This window comes from Oryctolagus cuniculus, chromosome 10 (assembly GCF_964237555.1).
Source record: "Oryctolagus cuniculus chromosome 10, mOryCun1.1, whole genome shotgun sequence".
In the NCBI taxonomy this organism is placed as follows: Eukaryota; Metazoa; Chordata; class Mammalia; order Lagomorpha; family Leporidae; genus Oryctolagus; species Oryctolagus cuniculus.
Window position 1 is genome coordinate 102459074 of NC_091441.1, and position 15815 is coordinate 102474888.

The 15815-nt window shown below is 55.0% G+C and overlaps 1 protein-coding gene across 4 annotated transcripts in view; it reads left to right on the forward strand.

Moving 5' to 3' along the window:
• FYCO1 (FYVE and coiled-coil domain autophagy adaptor 1) overlaps positions 1 to 15815 on the forward strand; it is a 78985-nt gene that overhangs the window by 30453 nt on the left and 32717 nt on the right. For 3 of the 4 annotated variants that reach the window (XM_008260514.4, XM_008260515.4, XM_002713251.5), the window contains exons 9-14: positions 720 to 812; positions 1323 to 1441; positions 2806 to 2973; positions 5686 to 5835; positions 6504 to 6715; positions 9594 to 9738. In XM_008260514.4, coding sequence (XP_008258736.3) covers positions 720 to 812; positions 1323 to 1441; positions 2806 to 2973; positions 5686 to 5835; positions 6504 to 6715; positions 9594 to 9738 — 887 coding nt within the window. Of the gene's footprint in view, positions 1 to 719; positions 813 to 1322; positions 1442 to 2805; positions 2974 to 5685; positions 5836 to 6503; positions 6716 to 9593; positions 9739 to 12915; positions 13492 to 15815 lie in introns of those variants that run through there. The other variant, XM_070050938.1, reaches the window with a different exon arrangement.

Sequence of the window (15815 nt, forward strand, 5' to 3'; positions counted from 1 at the left end):
ACATGGAAGTGTATTAAGTTAGTTGCCAGCATTTAAAGAGCAGGATGCTTACAAATTCAGTTTTGAGGTTTCATTTGCAATCTCAGAAGATCTGAAAGCCTGTGTCCGCATCCCCACACAACAGCAGACGGTGAGGGCCTGAGACTGGGGCCCACTTGGAAGGAGGCAGGTGTCCTTTTGTTTCTCTGTGCACTCGCACGTGTGTGCCTCGGGGCACGTGAGTGTCAGAGCCCTGCCTCAGCCCCTGGAGCCTGCTGTGGTGAGCCAGTTGCTCATGGGTACCCAGGTCCTGACCCCTGGGTTCCTGGTGAATCGCTAGACTTCAGGGCTGCCTGATGGTAAACACAGAGTGGGGAACTGATGTGTTCGCGAAATCAGCGGACAGCACGGGCGGGGCAGATGGGCCTAGGGCTTGGATTCCAGTGCTGAGTCTGTACGCCCTCAGGCCACTCCTGGCCCTCCACCCTCAGGCGACGCTGCGGGGCCTTCCCCACCTCTGCCAAAACAAAAACAAAAACAAAAAAAACCTTTTGTAGCTCATGGGCCACTTTTTCCCTACAGAAATGAAGTTCTAAGTTTGGGGAGTGAGCTTTAAAGTGTTTTGTGACCAGTAAAGCTCAAAGCCTGTTGAGGAGTCGCATAGGAGAAAGAAAGAGAGGGGCCGACAGGGTTGCAGAACAAGGGCCCCCCTTGGCTGACCCCTTTCTCATCCCCTGTAGACAGCCAGCGAGGAGTGCAGGAGCCTCAAGGACCAGCTTGAAGAGCGAGGCCAGAAGCTGCAGGCTGCCGAGGAAGCCGTGGGCAGGCTGAAGGTAGGCCCTGCCCTGGGTGGCCCTGATGGAGGGCCTGACTGGCTGTCCCCAGTCACTCATAAGGATGCTCAGAGAGGCATCCTGATCCCAGGCCAAAGCGGTCATTGGTTCACCTTTGCTGACGCTCATGTTTGTATCCTGAGCCCTTCCATTCCCCGGACCCTTAGCTGGAGCAACCTAGTGCAGGAGGAAATGGGTGACCTGTCTCTGTCGTGCCATGTGCCTCCCTAGTCAGTGATGTCCCCTGAGTGTGTAGGAAAAGTGAGCCCTGCTCCCCCACCTCTCCCTGCAGCGCCGCCCCACCCCCAGCCACCACCACCAGTCCTGATTGACGCCTAGACATGTGGCACACACCCCAGATATCAAGCAGAGGGTCTCAGTCTCTTGAACATGAACAGGCCCTCCCTTTGAAAGTGCCCTGGCCCTTGAAGAGGGTGGCACACCATCAGTTGACGGAATCATGGGTGGGCTGCCACACGCTGAGAGTCTGCTCCCAACGTTCCATGCCAGGCCTCTCAAGCAGACCTGGGAGAGAAGCTGAGCCAAACCAGCGCCCGCCTGGCAGAGTGCCAGGCTGCCATGCTGAAGAAGGACAAGGAGGAGGCCGCCCTGCGTGAAAACTTGGAGAGGTGAGCGCTCGGGGCCCCGCATGGCCCTCGTGCTCACGGGGAAGGCGGGCTGGTGCAGGAGTTTGGAAAGCCAGTCGCTCTGTGAGGACGAGGAGGTCCCTGTGCGAGCAAAGCTCTGGACTCTGAAAGAGTCTGCCAGGTTGGATGCGACCAGAGCACCGTTCTCTCAGCTCGGCTTTCTCAGCTCTGTTCAGGAAATAAAAGCGAGGGTGCAGTGATGCTGATGGGAGTAGTAACAGCAAGCGCCTAGGGAGTGCTCTGTCCTCTGTTTACCCTTTAATCTCCCAGCACTCCCGTGGCACGTGACCGTGTGCCCTGGTGTCAGAGGAGCAGAGGGAGTGTGCCAAGGCCCAGGGTCAGCCCGTCTTCACAGCCCCCTGGGGCTGCGGCTGGGGCTGTGCGTGGCAGACTCCTGCCGCCCCTTGCACCATGTTTTTTGTCTTTGACCTCCTGGTATGAGTCCCACCATGTTGGCCTGTGCCATCCAAAAGGGCTCCTTCCTCCAGGCTTTATGGGCCATAAGGATTGTGAGCCAAGCGCGCTGTCTGGTGCTCCAGAGTGGGTTTGATGTTCAGTTTCCTGAATGTGCGTGTGCCGTCATCTGACCTTGTCAGTACTCAGAATGAGAAGGGTCCTGGCTCATCAGTTCATGTGGTGACTGAGGAGAGACAACCTCCTGGTCTGGCGGCATTTTAAAAACACTAACCAGCACGTCATTAGGACTTCTAGCATTCGTTTTGACTGCTCAGAGTTGCATAGCCCGTCTGCCGAGGATTGGATTTTGTATGATTTATTCCGTGCGTGCGGACCTGTGCGCTCATTTAGTGGGCAGTGTCTGGTTTCCCTCCCGACACCTGCATATGGGACGCGAGAAAGCCCTCTGTGTAATGGCACTGTGGCAGGTATCTTGCTGGGCCTGGCTTTATAGAGTGCCCTTGGAAACCACTGCCTTAGGGAGCTGAGCTGCACTGCCTGGTGTATAGAGTCCCAAAGACACCCAGAGCCAGCCCTGTGGCTGTATCCTGGACTCTCTGCCGCTGTCCGTTCCCATCAGCAGACCAAGAGCTTCCCCTGGCAGGCTCTCCCCACAAGCTCAGTCCCTGGCTTGGGACCAGCCGTGCGGTCTGACTCACTCAGAGTCACCTGCCCTCTCAGAACGCCCCTTGCTATTGAGGGTGCATGCGGGGAATCTCCAAGGTGAGGGGCATGCATCACCTGTGAGCAGGGAGTGCCGCCGTCTGCACAGCGGGGGAGGAGGAGAGCCTGGGAGGGCAGCGGCTGCCTCACTAGTGGCCGGGGTAAGCCAGGGGCATGGGGAAGCTAGAGGTCATGGCTAATCGTGAAAACCTGCCCCTGCTCCCCAGGACCCAGAGGGAACTTGAAAAAGCCACCACGAAGTTCCAGGAGTATTACAGCAGACTGTGCCAGGAGGTGACAAACCGGGAGAGAAACGACCAGAAGATGCTTGCTGACCTGGACGACCTGAACAGGACCAAGAAGTACCTCGAGGAGCGGCTGATCGAGCTGCTCCGGTGAGGGCCCGCCCACGTGGCGTCTCGGGCGCCCTCTAGGCTTGGTGTTTCTTTGCAGCTGGTGTGGAAAGGGCGCTCCAAGGGCATCCCCCAACCCTGCACTTGTTCCATCGTTCAGGGACCGCACTCACCTGCAGGGGCTGCTAGGCCGTGGCAGCCGTAGAAGGACGGGGCCCTGTCTCCTCCCGGGCCAGTCTGGATTTGGATTTCATATTATTACATGATTGTTTTCACACTCTGTGCTCAGCCACAGGGTGGCAATACGTGATGTTTAGTAGCTCCTGTCTCATGGGCTTTTTATTGCTTCTCTATCCCTCTCCCCGGTGTCAGGCACCCCGATCTCCAGTGTCCACAGGGAGCAGACTGCTCCTTTAACTGGTATGGGGCCGGGGAGGGGCCTGAGAGCCTGGGGCCCACAGTGTGCTCAGCCCCGCCCAGTGCACACTGTGCCTGAGCCAGGGCCACCAGACCGCCCTGTTTGGGGGCAAAACATCTTGATTTTTTAAATGTTGGCAAGTCATTCAAAACTTAAATTGTTTTCTTATGGGGATTTTGAAATATAAAAAATAAAACGAGGAATCTGATGCACCCCAGGTACCCAGCACCCAGCGTCAGCAGTATTCAGCTCATGCCAATCTTGTTTCACTGATTGTCCCACCCGTCCCCCACCTCCCAGGTCATTTTGAAGCAACTCCCAGCTGTAGTATCACGCCATCCATAAGTATTTCAGTTTGTGCCTGGCTAGGACAAGAGCTCCCCATTTCATCATTGCCACCCTTCAAAAACTAACTCTGCAGTGCCTTAGTGCCATCAAATATCTAGTCAGTTTCAAATATTTTTCAATAATTTTTTCAGAATTTGTTCTGCAATTTGTGGTGTGTTAGTCCTTTAGTCTCCCACCGTCTCTCTTACTGCTTGCTTTGCCATTTGCTGTTGAAAAAGCCACAGCCTGGATTTTGCTGATTGCATCCCCATGGTGTCATTTAATGTGTTCGTCCACTCCTTGTGTTTCCTATCAGTTGATAGCTGGAATCGGCAGCAGTTCTCAACCTTGGCTGCCCCTTAGAATCCACAGGAGCATGAAAAAAAAGCCCCTGTCCAGGTGCTACCTAGAGTGCCTGCATCTGGATTTCTGGGAGTGGGATCCAGGCCCCAGTGAGCCGGAGTTGGGAACCCTTGCTCTGCTGGGGGCTTGCTCACACTTGGAGTCCAAGTTTGGACAAGAATGCCTGCAGGACCAGTTTGTAGTTTGGGTCTTTCCTTCACACAGTGCACAGATGTGATTGGCCTTGTCTCTGTGGTGTCAGCAGCCATGGGAAGGCTGTGCCTACCTCTGCTAATTCTTTAGGGCTGCAACATGGCCATTTTGAAGTTATACCTAATTTGGAAGTTTAAAAACTCTGCTCACGCCGGTGCCGCAGCTCACTAGGCTAATCCTCCGCCTAGCGGCGCCGGCACACCGGATTCTAGTCCCGGTCGGGGCGCCGGATTCTGTCCCGGTTGCCCCTCTTCCAGGCCAGCCCTCTGCTGTGGCTAGGGAGTGCAGTGGAGGATGGCCCAGGTGCTTGGGCCCTGCACCCCATGGGAGACCAGGAGAAGCACCTGGCTCCTGGCTCCTGCCATCGGATCAGCGCGGTGCGCCGGCCGCAGCGCGAACCAATGGCAAAGGAAGACCTTTCTCTCTGTCTCTCTCTCTCACTGTCCACTCTGCCTGTCACAAAAAAAAAAAAAAAAAAAAAAAAAAACTCTGCTCACATGTCATCGGGTTTCAGACGTAGAACCCAGGGCCCTCTGAGCATGACGTCCTCACAAGAGGTGTGATGGAGAAGCCTGGTCCTCCCAGCACCTCCTGCACTCCTAGGAGGTGGGGGTCTGGCCTCCCCGTTGCCAGAGATCAGTTGGGAGAACAGGGCCAGTCCAGAAAAATGGGTCTTCCTGCTGTCCGACAATTTCACACACCTTTGAGAAGCCGATCAAGTCCATGTGCAGACATTTTTATCCAAGGAAAAGACCTGCAATTGATTTGGCGGTGCTGTTAGGGCAGGGTGCTGACCAGGGCTTCGTATGGGAACAAACTAGCCTCTGGCACAAACCAGAAGCCCCCAAACCACTAGCAGCCAAGAGGAAGTCGCTGTCCGCATCCCCCTGGGGGCATCCTGGGTTTTAGGACTCTGACAGCCATCAGTCTGGCTTCCTGGACTGACCCCCTTCTCTCTCAGATCAGAGAAGTTAGCATCTGACCTGATTCCAAGCCAGGAAATCCTTGATTTTCTTAATGATGCTTTCTTACTGGAACACGCCCTAAACTGATGAAGAGACATTTGTTCAGGAACACTGTAAGGTCCGGGGAGGGAGGGCGTTCATGGTCCTCGGACCTGACGGCCCTCAGGCGGACCGTGCACAGGCTGTCAGCCTTGCTGGCCTCAGGCCTCGGTGGCCGCCTGCACTTGGCTCACATGCCCGAGCGGCCCCCGTCCGTGCCCGCAGCTCTCTGCCGTTGATAGACCCTTCCTCCTGGGCGCTGTCTCACACATGCTGTCGCTGTGCTGGGACTCCGAGGAGACCTCGTGGGGAGCAGGGGACACTCCCAGAGCAAAAATCAGTTTTCCCCGTGTGACTTGGGAAATTGGGCATTGGCCTTTCGAAATCAAGCTGGGCTATTGTGGCCTTTTCATAACTTCTCTCCTTGTCTTGGGGTGTGCCTTTGCCCAGGGACAAGGATGCCCTTTGGCAGAAGTCAGACGCCCTGGAGTTCCAGCAGAAGCTCAGTGCCGAGGAGCGGTGGCTTGGGGACACGGAGGCCAACCACTGCCTCGACTGCAAGCGAGAGTTCAGCTGGATGGTGCGGCGGCACCACTGCAGGTCAGCAGGCGGCACAACCCCCAGCAGAGGGCGGGCGCTGCGGCTCGAAGGGACACAGGCAGGGACGACATACAAGTGGGGGTCCTGGTGGACACCAGGGCCCCCCGAAAGGAGAGAGAGGTGAATTCAGAGGTGCTGTCTGGGCCCAGGGATCCCACAGGGATGCAGTGCCACAAGATAGCAGCAGCACTGTGGCTGTCCCTCGGCCCCAAGGACATGGAGGGGACAGCATCGCTGGAGCACCACGGGAGCCAGGCCTGGGGCTCACTAGAGGACGGAGGATGTGCGGAGCGGCACACGCCCTCTCAGGCCCCCGTTGGGACGGGAGCCAGTGATGCTCAGCTTGGGGTGGGGCAGAAGGAGAGGAGGCTGGGCAGGCACGTGTGGGTCCGTGGTCTCTGAACCTCAGCTTCTAGGTACATTTTGTGTCAGTCACACACTCTCCTCCAGACGTTAAGAGAAGGAACATTCTCCCACTAAGCTTCCCAGGTTGACGTGTTGAAACCTCACAAGAAGGGCTGATGTGGTCACATGCTGCACAGGGAGGGGCGGAGCGGGGTCTCTCAGGAGCCATGCAGGTGGCATATGGAGCCCAGTTCTGGTGCTGAGCCAGTGACATGAGCCCCGCCAGACGTCACCGGCAGAGCCCATGCTTGTTTTGTCCCCAGGGTATGTGGCCGCGTCTTCTGTTACTACTGCTGCAACAACTACGTCCTGACCAAGTCCAGTGGCAAGAAGGAGCGCTGCTGCCGCGCCTGTTACCGGAAGCTCAATGAAGGCCCCGGCTCCCCAGATAGCACTGGCTCCGGCACCAGCCAAGGCGAGCCCAGCCCTGCACTGTCACCAGCCCACACTGGGCCACAGGCCACAGGAGGCCAAGGTCAGGGTCCTGTGACTGCCCACTGAGTCCTCAAGGTGCCACCCTGTCCAGAGTGTCCAGTTAGCTCTGACAAGCTTAATTCAGTGTCTTCCAAACTTAGATGTTACCAAGGTACTAAAAACATCCTCACCCTGGGACTTTCCTTCTGATGTCTGTAGGACTGAAAGAGAATTGAAAAAAGGAGTGACTCGCTCCTAATAGGGTTCAGTGTGACTTAATGTGAAGCCTGTGTACCTCTGCACCCATGTGTTACCAACACAGGACACCCCACACTTTGGAAACTGCTGTCAGGCACAACCTGAGCCCTGCACTTTCCCTCTCTCCCAGTGTGACCCCAGGCCAGGAGTTGTAGCTGAAGCCATCCACTGTCCCCCTGAAGCTCTTACTCTCTTATTTATTTATTTATTTATTTTTATTTATTTTTGACAGGCAGAGTAGACAGAGAGAGAGACAGAGAGAAAGGTCTTCCTTTGCCGTTGGTTCACCCTCCAATGGCCGTCGTGGCCGGCGCACTGCGGCCGACGCAACGCACTGATCCGATGGCAGGAGCCAAGTACTTATCCTTGTCTCCCATGGGGTGCAGGGCCCTAGCACTTGGGCCATCCTCCACTGCACTCCCGGGCCACAGCAGAGAGCTGGCCTGGAAGAGGGGCAACCAGGACAGAATCCGGCGCCCCGACCGGGACTAGAACCCGGTGTGCCAGCGCCGTAAGGCGGAGGATTAGCCTAGTGAGCCACGGCACCAGCCGCTCTTACTCTCTTAATGGCCATGGAGGACATGTTCTCCATGTGTCTCCCCACTACTCAATCAATAAAAGGAAGTGGGGTTTGATTCCCCCCAGGCCAGCCCAGGCTGCCCTCAGGAAACTAGACTTTGTGTGTGGCACAGAGGCAGGCAGAGCTGAGTTGGCAGGAGCGAGGCAGACACGAGGTTCACCTGCTGCTAGCAGACTCCACTGCCCTCTGCTCCTTGTCTCTGGGACTCAGCCTGGATGCTGGCTGGCCTGTAGAGACCTCGTCAGTTCTGCTCTTGCTGACATGGATCATCAGGGAAACTGGCAGGCCCCATTATTTTGTTGGGTACAAAGAACTGTGCAGTGTGTGTGTGTTGGGGGGGGGCGGTATCTGTATCTTCATCACATCATTTGCCCACTTAAAAATATTTTTCATTATTGAATTTTGAGAGTCCTCTATATATTCCAAATACAAGTTCTTTATCAGATATGGATTATCTATAGCTTGTCTTTTTATTTTCTTTGGAAGAGCAGAAGTCTCTTTCAAAGAACAGAAGTTTAATATTTTGATGAAATTCAATATACCAACTATTTTTCTTTTCTTTTGGTGTCATCTAATTTTGCTTAACCCAAGGACTCAAAGATCTCCTGTTTTCTTCTAGAAGTTTTATAGTTTTAGGTTATACATTCAGGTCAGTGATCCTTTTCTTTTTTGTGCATAGTTGTGGCTCCAATTGCAAGTCTATTCTTTTTCCATCAAATTGCCTTCACACCCTTGTTGAAAATCAGTTGACCTTATATGTGTGAGTCTGTATCTTGACTTTCTGTTGCATTCAATTTATCTGTGTGTGTGCCTTGACCAAGGCCATACTATTATGGTTATCATTGTTTTATAAATCATCTTAAAATCAGGAAGAACAATTTTATCTTCTTTCAAAGTATTGGCTACTCTTAAGTTTTTTGCTTTCCCATGTAATCTTAGAATCAGTTTGTCAGTTTCTACAAAAAAAAATGCATGTGAGCTTTTCAGTGGGATTGTACTGAATCTCTAGACCAGTTTGAGGGGGAATTCACATCTTAATAAAATTGACTCTTCCCATCCATGAACATGGTATAGCTTTCCACTTAGGGTTTCTTTGATTTCTCTCAGTGGACATCATTTTGCATCCTTGTCACCCACTTTCCTGTCCCCCTGCCAGCCTCAGAAAGCAGGTTCAGGGATGTGGTTAGGCCTGTATGAATAAACCACTCCATGATCCCCTTTTCAGCCAAGGCTCAAGCCTTCCAGTGTACAGGCAGGAGACACGAGGAAGAACATTCCCTGTAGAGTAGAGCCTGTCCCAGGAGTCGTGTGGTAAGGTAGCTGGGGACACATATCTCACCAGAACCATTCTTTCTGCATGCCAGCCCAGGAGCTCTCCTTGGTGTGTGTTGTGTTGCAGTGACAACAGAGACTGGCACCGTGCCAGTGTGCTGAGATCACTTGGTTTTATCTGACATTGCCTGTCTGCTAATTGGTTTCTTTCTTTCTTTCGTATTTTTTTGTTTTGTTTTGTTTTGCCTCAGCTCTGCCCTCAACATTTTCCATGACCTATGCTAGAGACTGTGCGTGGGTGGCTGGCACAGCAGCATCCCTACAGTGGCCTTCCTAGCAAGAAGCTGTGAGGTCAAACACAGGGGCCCTGGTTGGCAGCCCGGGGCCTGCTGCAGCCTTGACAGAGGGAGAGCAGCAGTGGAGTGAGGAAAGCAGTGCAGACTCTTGCCCCCAGAGGCCGTCAGCACTGGCTGTGATTCAGTGGCACAGAAGGGGGTTTTCACTGTTGTTAACGTCTTTCCCTGAAACAGCTCGGTAGGTTTTTTCCTTCTGAGTAGGAGACCTGAGACAACCTATATGAGGTCAGCCTTTCTAAGCCCCTGACTTAGAAATGTCTGTTAGGTTGCACGTTCAATTTCATCTGTGGTCCCTGCTCTGCTTTTCTGGAATGTCCCAACAGGCATTTCTCTCATGTCTGGACAGAACAGCTGTCAGTTGAGTGACCACCAAGCTTGTCCCGCACACGGCACCCCCACACCTGATGTCAGGCCTGCCCCTGCTGTGCCTAGCAGTGTGTGTATCTCCTCTCTGACCCGCCTCTGCCCCCCAGGAGCAAGCACCGACTGCAGGCCACCAGATGATGCTGTGTTCGACATCATCACGGACGAGGAGCTGTGCCAGATACAGGAGTCCGGCTCTTCTTTGCCTGAAACACCCACTGAAACGGATTCTCTTGACCCAAATGTGGCTGAACAGTGAGTAGATGTCACTCCTATTTCCCATGTGCCTGCTGCACGGCCGACTCGCTGCTTCCTCACCAGAGGACTGGCAAACAGAGCTCGAAGTGGGATCGGCCGTCTTGCTAGAGGGAGGGAGGGTGCCCTGGGGCAGTGCTAGGCTTGGCGGAGCCCTGGGAGAGCCCCGGGTGTGGGGCAGGGTCAGTGCTACGCCATGTCAGAGGGCCTCCCTGGTTTCAGCTGTCTCTGTGAAGACCTGTTTCTTGGCTTGAGTGATGGTGTTCGTTTACTTGATTGCACAGACTGGGTGCGTTAAACCAGAGATTCTGTCCTCAGCGTTCTGGAGCCTGGGGAGCCAGGGTCAGGGTGCTGGCAGGACTGGTTTCTTCTCTGCTTGCTCTGCAGATGGCTGCCCTCCCTCCTGCAGCCTCTGCACATGGTCGTCCCTGGGTGTGCCCCAAGTGCCTCGCTGCGTCTCCTCATCCCTTCTTGTAAGGCCACGGTCAGGTTCCCGGATGGCCTCATTTTAACTGCCTCACTTCTTTAAAGGCCTCATCTCCCAGTACAGGCCCGGTGTGAGTCCTGGGAGCCGGGGCTTGAACATGTGAGCTGGGGGAGAGGGCACAACCTACTGAGCACCCTTGCTGTGCTGCCTTGGGCCTTTGCTCAGAGCGTCGTGCTGCCCTTGCAGAATCTGCTCCTGGGCCCCTAGGCTCCTGGCCCTGCGTTCCGCACCACCGACCTCCCCGGCTTGCCAGGGGACAGAGACTGAGTGCTCATGGAGCAGAACATGCTCTGGGCACCCTGAGCCAGGCTGCTAGGCCCTGGGAGGGCTGCAAAGGGGCAGTTGCAGGAAGGACAGGAAATGCGCTAAGCCAAGAGATGTCTGTGAGTAGGTGCGAGTTCAGTTCCTATTTTGGAAACACTGGTCAGGCGTGGTAACAATGCCATGGGCAGGGCAGTTGTCTTGGGTGGTAACGTTTGCTCCAGAGGCCTTGAGCTCCAGGTGCGCCCCGCCAAAGCCCCAGAGCTCCAACAGAAGTAAATGCAAAGGTGAGACTGGTACCCTACACCCTGAGGAGCCCAGGGACTTTCTGCTCCCCCAGCATGCCCTTACGCTGTGCCTTACTACTCATGTGCCTTACACTGCTCATCACTAGTGGCCTGGGCCTGCTGCGGAGAGAAGGCTGCAGTCCCCTGTCGGGGCAGCCTCTGAGGGACAGGAACACCAGCCGCGTGGGTGTCCCTGAGTATCTACCCTCCCTCGGCCCTCTGTTCTCCTGTGGCATTTGCAAGAGCTGTGTCAAAACCGCTACTTTTTGTTTATTTCTTTTATTTAATTTTACTTACTTGAAAGAGTGAGAAAGAGAGAGAGCTTCCATCTACTGGTTCACTCTGCAAATGCCTGCAACAGGAGCTGGGCCTGGAACTCCATCCAGGTCTCCCGTGTGGGTGGCAGGAATCCAAGTGCTTGAACAACGTGAGCTGCTGCCTCCCAGGGTGCTCATTAGCAGGCAGCTGGATTGGAAGCAGGCCTGGCACTCTGATATGGAATTCGGGCCCCTTAACTGTTGTGCTAGAACACCCCCACGAAGGGCCAGTTTTTAAAAACATGAAAGAAAAAATCACAAAGTGCTACCGTATTAAAGCGTTAGACATTTATGCCCTGGGACCTGCAGGAAAACAAGAAAAGGTGTTTCTCTCCCTGGTGGCTCGGGTGCAGTTCTGTAGCACAGACTGACTGCTCCCCAGGCCCAGCTTTCCCGCCAGCTAGGGGCTCGTGTGATGCTCCTACCAGCTCACGGCGATGTCTCCCTTCCTGTCCTCCTGCCCAGAGTCCCAGGGAGGGCGGGGGCTGACCTGTCACACTGCCCTCCCAGGATTTCTGCCTCCACTCTTCCTGGGTGGGTTTTGGTTAAGCCTTCTGTCGCCTGATGAGGGACTGAGCTCGCTTGTGGCCGCACGGGTGAAGCCAACTTGTTCGGTGAGTCCATGGCAGCCTCTGCTCACTGTGACTCTTGACTTGGCCTTTCCCTGCCTTCCTGGTGCTCTTCCCTCTGCAGCCTTCCCTGCCTCCTTGAGCCTAGTGTGTTCTCCGCAACCCTCTGCCCCAGGTGCCCAGGCCTGCTCCATTCTGTTCGCATAGGCCACATTCTGCCTTCCTCACCTGGCAAATGTGGTGGGCAGGTGGTAAGGAGGGTAGGACCAGGATCCCAGGGATCTGGGAGGTCATCTTCGGCTTGAAGGTGCCTTGCCGCCTCTTGTGGCCTGCTTGGGAAGGTAGCTCCCTTTCGCCCCCTCCCCCATTGCTCTGTCCCCCTCCCTTTCCCCTTTCCCAATAGGAACAAAAACAGAAGACTTTCTGACCGCTGACAAATGCACGTGTTTGGGTCTTGGGAAATCAGGAACTGCTCCAGGGAAGGAAACTGGCTCTGGCCTCCAAGGCGGATCTGGGACTGCCTGATGGAAACCTGGGTCGCCGCACTGGAGGCGCCAGCCCTCCAAGGCGGTCAGACACCTCTTTGCTCTTTGTCAGTTAGCTCGAGACAAACTCAAACACGCCTAGTAGCTTTCTCTTGTGAGCCTTTTCTTCGTAAGTCTAAGACCCAACCAAAAACTCCAGAGGTTGGGAAAGCAGAGTAGGGGGTGAGGGCAGGGGATACAGAGGCCTGGATTTGAGACAGGAAAGAGATAGAAATAAGCACACGCACGCAAGTGACCCAGGAGGGAGCAGCGCCAGAGCAGCTGCCCTGTCCAGGGGCCCTGCCCTGTGACCTCACACAGGCCCGCACAGCCCTTCAGGAGCACGGGTTCCCAGCCATTTCACAGGTCAAGAAGCAGAAGGAAGGCCCGTTTGGGCGCCAGCCCCCGGGCGTAGGCCGCTGGTGAGGGGGCCGGCACCTCAGTGTGCGGTGGGCTTGGGGCGTTGGAAGTGAAGGCGTGAGCCCTCCTTACGCTTCTCCATGAGTTCCCTGATCAACTCCAGCATCATGATGACCCCCCAGGTACTTTTGTTTGGGTGTGGGTGGCTTTTCTTCAGGTGCCAATTGTTTGAGGATATGAGGTATGACAGTATGTTGTACGGGTGGGCGATCTTCTCCGTGACTTTTGCATTTTCCTGCACCATGTGTGAGCTCATCATTTTTGAAATCTTCGGAGTATTGAAAAACAGCTCCCATTATTTTCACTGGAAAGTGACCCTGTGTGTAATTCTGCTGATCCTGGTGTTCCTGGTGCCTTCTTACATCGGCTGTTTTACCGTGAGCAACGTCCGACTACTGTGTGAACCGCGGCTGCTTTTCCCTGTCTCCTGTGGTTGACCTTTATGTATTTCTTCTGGAAACTGGGAGATCCATTTCTCACGCTCAGCCCAAAGCATGATAGGTAATGCAGAAGAAGGAACAAGTTGAGAAGGAAGATAATTTCATTTTGGGATTTGTTGAATTTGAGTTGCTTGTGCACATCCAGGTGAAATTCAACAAGGAATTGGATACACAAGGCAAGTGCTGAGGAAAAAGGTATGGATGCATCAACCTTTGGAGATGTGACTGCAGGAATCTAAAAAAAACATCAATCAAATGCCACCAGGTGAAGCTGGGGGAATGAGTGAAATTGCCCAAGGGAAAATACACAAACTGAAGTGAAACAGGCAAGTCCTGCCCGTGGAGTGCAAGAAGACACAAAGAAAAAGTAACAAGAGAAATAAAAGGAAAAATGGTAATATGGATGCCAAGAAGGGAAAGGATTTTCAAACAGGAAAAATTCATTGTCATGAAAGAGCCAAGGAAATAGTGATTGGAGGGGCCAGCATTGTGGCACAGCAGGTTAAGCCGCCACCTACAATGTCGGCATCCTGTGTGAGTGCCAGTTCAAGTCCCAGCTATGCTGTCTCCAATCCAGCTCCTTGCTAGCGCACCTGGGAATGCAGAGGAAGATAGCACAATTACTCTGGGTCTCCTGTGAGACCCAGATGGCGTTCCAGGCTCCTGGCATCAATCTGGCCAGTCCCAGCTGTTGCATCCATTTGGGGAGAGAAACAGCAGATGGAAGGTCTTTCTGTCTGCCTCTCCCTCTCTCTCTCTGTAACTCTTCCTTTCAAATAAATACATTTTAAAAAGAAGAAGAAGAAGAAGCAGAAGTCTGGTTGTACTGTTATGAGGGTCAAGACCAGGCTTTGGACCCAGAGGCCTCCCTCCAGCCCAAGGAAGGGCTGGCTCCACTGTCTTCTCTGGGCCCCATCCTCCCATTGCCCCGTCGCCTAGAACCTGTAGCCGCTAAGGCCCCGCCTCTGCACACAGCACATGCTTAGGGCTGAATAAGTTGTTTGCCTGCTCCCTCCTGGCAGTGGTGAGACAGGAGAGGGTCCCTGATTCCAGCCTTTTGGGGGACTTGGCAGGGCACTGTGGCCTCCCTGAGTGACCTCCCAGGGCCCCAGCTCGGCTCGAATGGTACTGTTTTCAGGGCTGAGCTGGCAGGCAGTCAGCTGGTGAATGAGGCTGGGATATAGGACAAGGGCTGGCAAGGGCCTGAGGCTTTGACTCCCATGGCCACTGCACAGCCTTCACCCTGTCATGGCTGCTTCTAGGCCAGGCGCACAGGTTGTGTGCAGTGAGGAGCTCTCCCAGGTGAGACGCACCTGGTCAGGTTGCTGGCCTGCAGGCACCGTGCTCCGGGCTCAGCCCCCTGCACTCAGTCCCTTCACTGGGGGCTCAGCTCCAGCAGCGGGGCTGGGAGGCAGCTGAGGTGGGAGTTGGGGTTGCAAGTACAGTGGACGTGTGTTGTTTTCGGGATGTGTGACACTGAACGGTGAGGCCAGGCTGTGCCAGGCCTGTCTTCTGCTGCACCCTGTGGCCTCATCACCTTTTCTACATGACGCTAAGTGAGCTCGCCGAACCCACCCACATAGTAAATGGCCAGCAGATGCTCCCGGATGGGTGCTTGCTTCCGGTGTCTGCCGGATTCCTCACCAAGCAGGAGAGTCAATACCTGGCATCTCAAAAACGAAACGAGAACAGGATATGGTGATCATGGTTAAGGCTAGAAAGCCACCTTGTTTTTGGGCTAACCCACAGTCTCCGCCTTCAGATGAATTCAGAGCTGGCGGGTGCCCTGCGGCCTGTCACTCGCATGAAACCATGTGGGGGCAGAGAAAGATGCGGTTTCGCGGGCAAGGAGCCCTGGCCCTGCTGCGTGAGCTCTGGCAGGTTTTAATCTCTGGGCTGGCTTTGTCTGAAAGATGATGGTGCCAGGCTCCTACCAAACAACACACAATTCCCTTGGGCCAGGAAGGCCAGAGCACCTGGAATGGGGTGCTGCTTTGGGCCCCTTGGAGTCAAAGATCGGAGCAGCCACCCTGACCACTCCCAGCCCCCAGCTCTCTGCTCTGTCCCCACCTCTCACTGGCGGTGGCTTTAACCTTTCCTTCTCTCTGGCCTCTGGCTCCATCTCCCATCTCCAGAGTGCTCCTGGAGAACACCTGGACTCCCAAGGAGCCCCTGGCTCCGTGCAGCTCAGGCAGCGCACTCTGCAGCTTCTGCCATGTCTCTAACCATGGCGGGAGCCCTTCAGCACAACCAGTGCCCCAGGAGTCGGGACCCTGTGGGGGAGTCTGCACCCCGGGCACTCTGGCCTCAGGCAGGGTCCACACGCAGCCTGACTCCGTCGCCCAGCCCTCCTGGTACTGCAGATCTTTGAGGCCCTGTGCTGCTGTGCATGAGCAGAAGGGAAAGCCAAGGGCGGGGCGGGGTGGGGGAGGTGGAGGAGGAGGGGAGCGAGTTTGAGCTTGGGCTGATTCGGCCCCAGATGTGACCTCACTCTCCTGCTCTGTGGCATGGAACCGTAACAGCAGTGTCACCTGCTTCCTCGGCTGTGGTGTGGAGGGAACGAGGTCCAGACATGTAGGCCCTCTGCAGCCTGCATGTGCAGTGCCAGTGTTTATTGCCAGTGTTGATGCAAATGCAGGAAGGAGTTGGAAAAATGATCCCTGCACCCAGGTGCAGCAGGGAAGGCCCAGAGAATGTGGGAGCAGGGGGTGCCTGGGGGGGGGGGGGGGGCTTCTGCCGCTGGGCTCTTCCTGGGGACAGGTGGCCAGTGGT